This window comes from Gavialis gangeticus, unplaced genomic scaffold, assembly GCF_001723915.1.
Source record: "Gavialis gangeticus isolate Ggan-Ray unplaced genomic scaffold, GavGan_comp1, whole genome shotgun sequence".
In the NCBI taxonomy this organism is placed as follows: domain Eukaryota; kingdom Metazoa; phylum Chordata; order Crocodylia; family Gavialidae; genus Gavialis; species Gavialis gangeticus.
Genome location: NW_017729030.1, coordinates 7,387,048 through 7,388,493, shown reverse-complemented (window position 1 = coordinate 7,388,493; position 1,446 = coordinate 7,387,048). Strand labels below are relative to the sequence as shown.

At 42.5% G+C, this 1,446-nt stretch overlaps 1 protein-coding gene across 2 annotated transcripts in view; it reads left to right on the top strand.

The window, feature by feature from the left end:
- CASP3 (caspase 3) overlaps positions 1–1,105 on the top strand; it is an 18,464-nt gene extending 17,359 nt beyond the window's left edge. For both annotated transcript variants that reach the window (XM_019521906.1, XM_019521907.1), the window contains exon 8: positions 374–1,105. In XM_019521906.1, coding sequence (XP_019377451.1) covers positions 374–600 — 227 coding nt within the window. In that variant the 3' untranslated portion in view covers positions 601–1,105. The remainder of the gene's footprint in view (positions 1–373) is intronic.
- Positions 1,106–1,446: the final 341 nt, after the last annotated feature.

Below are 1,446 nucleotides of genomic sequence, written 5' to 3'. Positions count from 1 at the left end.
GGTGTGTGTGTGTGTGTGTGTGTGTGTGTGTGTGTGTGTGTGTGTGTGTGTGTGTGTTTGTGTGTGTGTGTCTCTCTGGCTGAGCAGCAGCATGGGAGGAGGGGCTGCCTTTCTCCCAGCACGCAGGCAAGTACGCAGCCGGGATTAACGCATGTTAAACCAATTAACGCATTAATCGCAGGCGTTCATTGCAATTAATTGACCGCCCTAATTGAAAACATATTGGGATTGGTGTGTTGCCATTTATTTAGAAACCTTTGTGTTTAAATGCTTGGTGAAAGATTGTTCTTATGATCAAAATATACTTTCCACAATTGTTGTTCCATCACATTTTGCAAGACTCTGATAAATTTTATGTATCCCACTTCTGCAGGCTATTACTCCTGGAGAAACTCAGCTGTGGGCTCCTGGTTTATTCAGTCACTATGTACAATGCTGAAACAGCATGCAAAGAATCTTGAGCTTATGCAGATCTTAACACGTGTAAATCGCAAGGTGGCAGAGTTTAGCTCGTGTTCAAATCGAACAGAGTTTGATTCAAAGAAGCAAATTCCCTGTATTGTGTCCATGCTTACCAAAGATGTGTACTTTCCTCACTGAAGACAGGCACCTTTATTTGTATTTGTAATTTATGGATAGAATACCAGTAATTTATGCATTGAATACCAGTTACAAATCTGAGTTACCGTTCACTACTGTATGTAAGTAGCCTAGATGAAATTAAGACTATTTAACATTAAATTTGTGCAGTATTGAAGAGGTTAACATGATGTTACCACTAGCTGAAATAAGGACAAGTTTGAAAGTAGTGGTTCCTGAAAAATTAGGAGGAGACGGATTGAATTGCATATTCTCCTTTTTAGATGCATCATTTCATTCTGGCTGGAATAGGAAGTCATGAAACTTTAGGCTCTCTTTTCATCTATGAAATCTCATTAGGAAGGGATTCAGAAAATGGTATGCACCAGAATCATTTCATTGATGGTGGTGATACCACATTAGTCTCACTACAAATGAGTGTATTTGAGAAGTACCATACTTTCCTCACATAACGCACACATTTTCCCCTAAACCAGCTAGGGGAAATTTGGGCGTGTATTATATGTGAAAAAGATGGATTGCCAGAGGTCCACAGCTTTGATGGCAGGGGGTGCAGTGGTAGCATTAATTGTTGTGGCTTCTACAACCACCCAGAGCCATAGCAATTAACACTGCCACCACCCTCCCACTGCCAAGTCTCCAGATCCTTGAGGAGGCCTTGGCTGACTGACATGCAACTGCATGCCAGATTGATCCTGTATGCCAGCCCAGGCTGGGAGCCTGAGAGTGAGAATTACAGCATCCGTCTGCATCCCCCAGACTCCCCTTTAGGTACACAGCAGTTGGGTCCTGTCTCATCTCTACTGCTTGGGGGAATCTAGGAGCAGATCCCAGATGTGTTTTAGT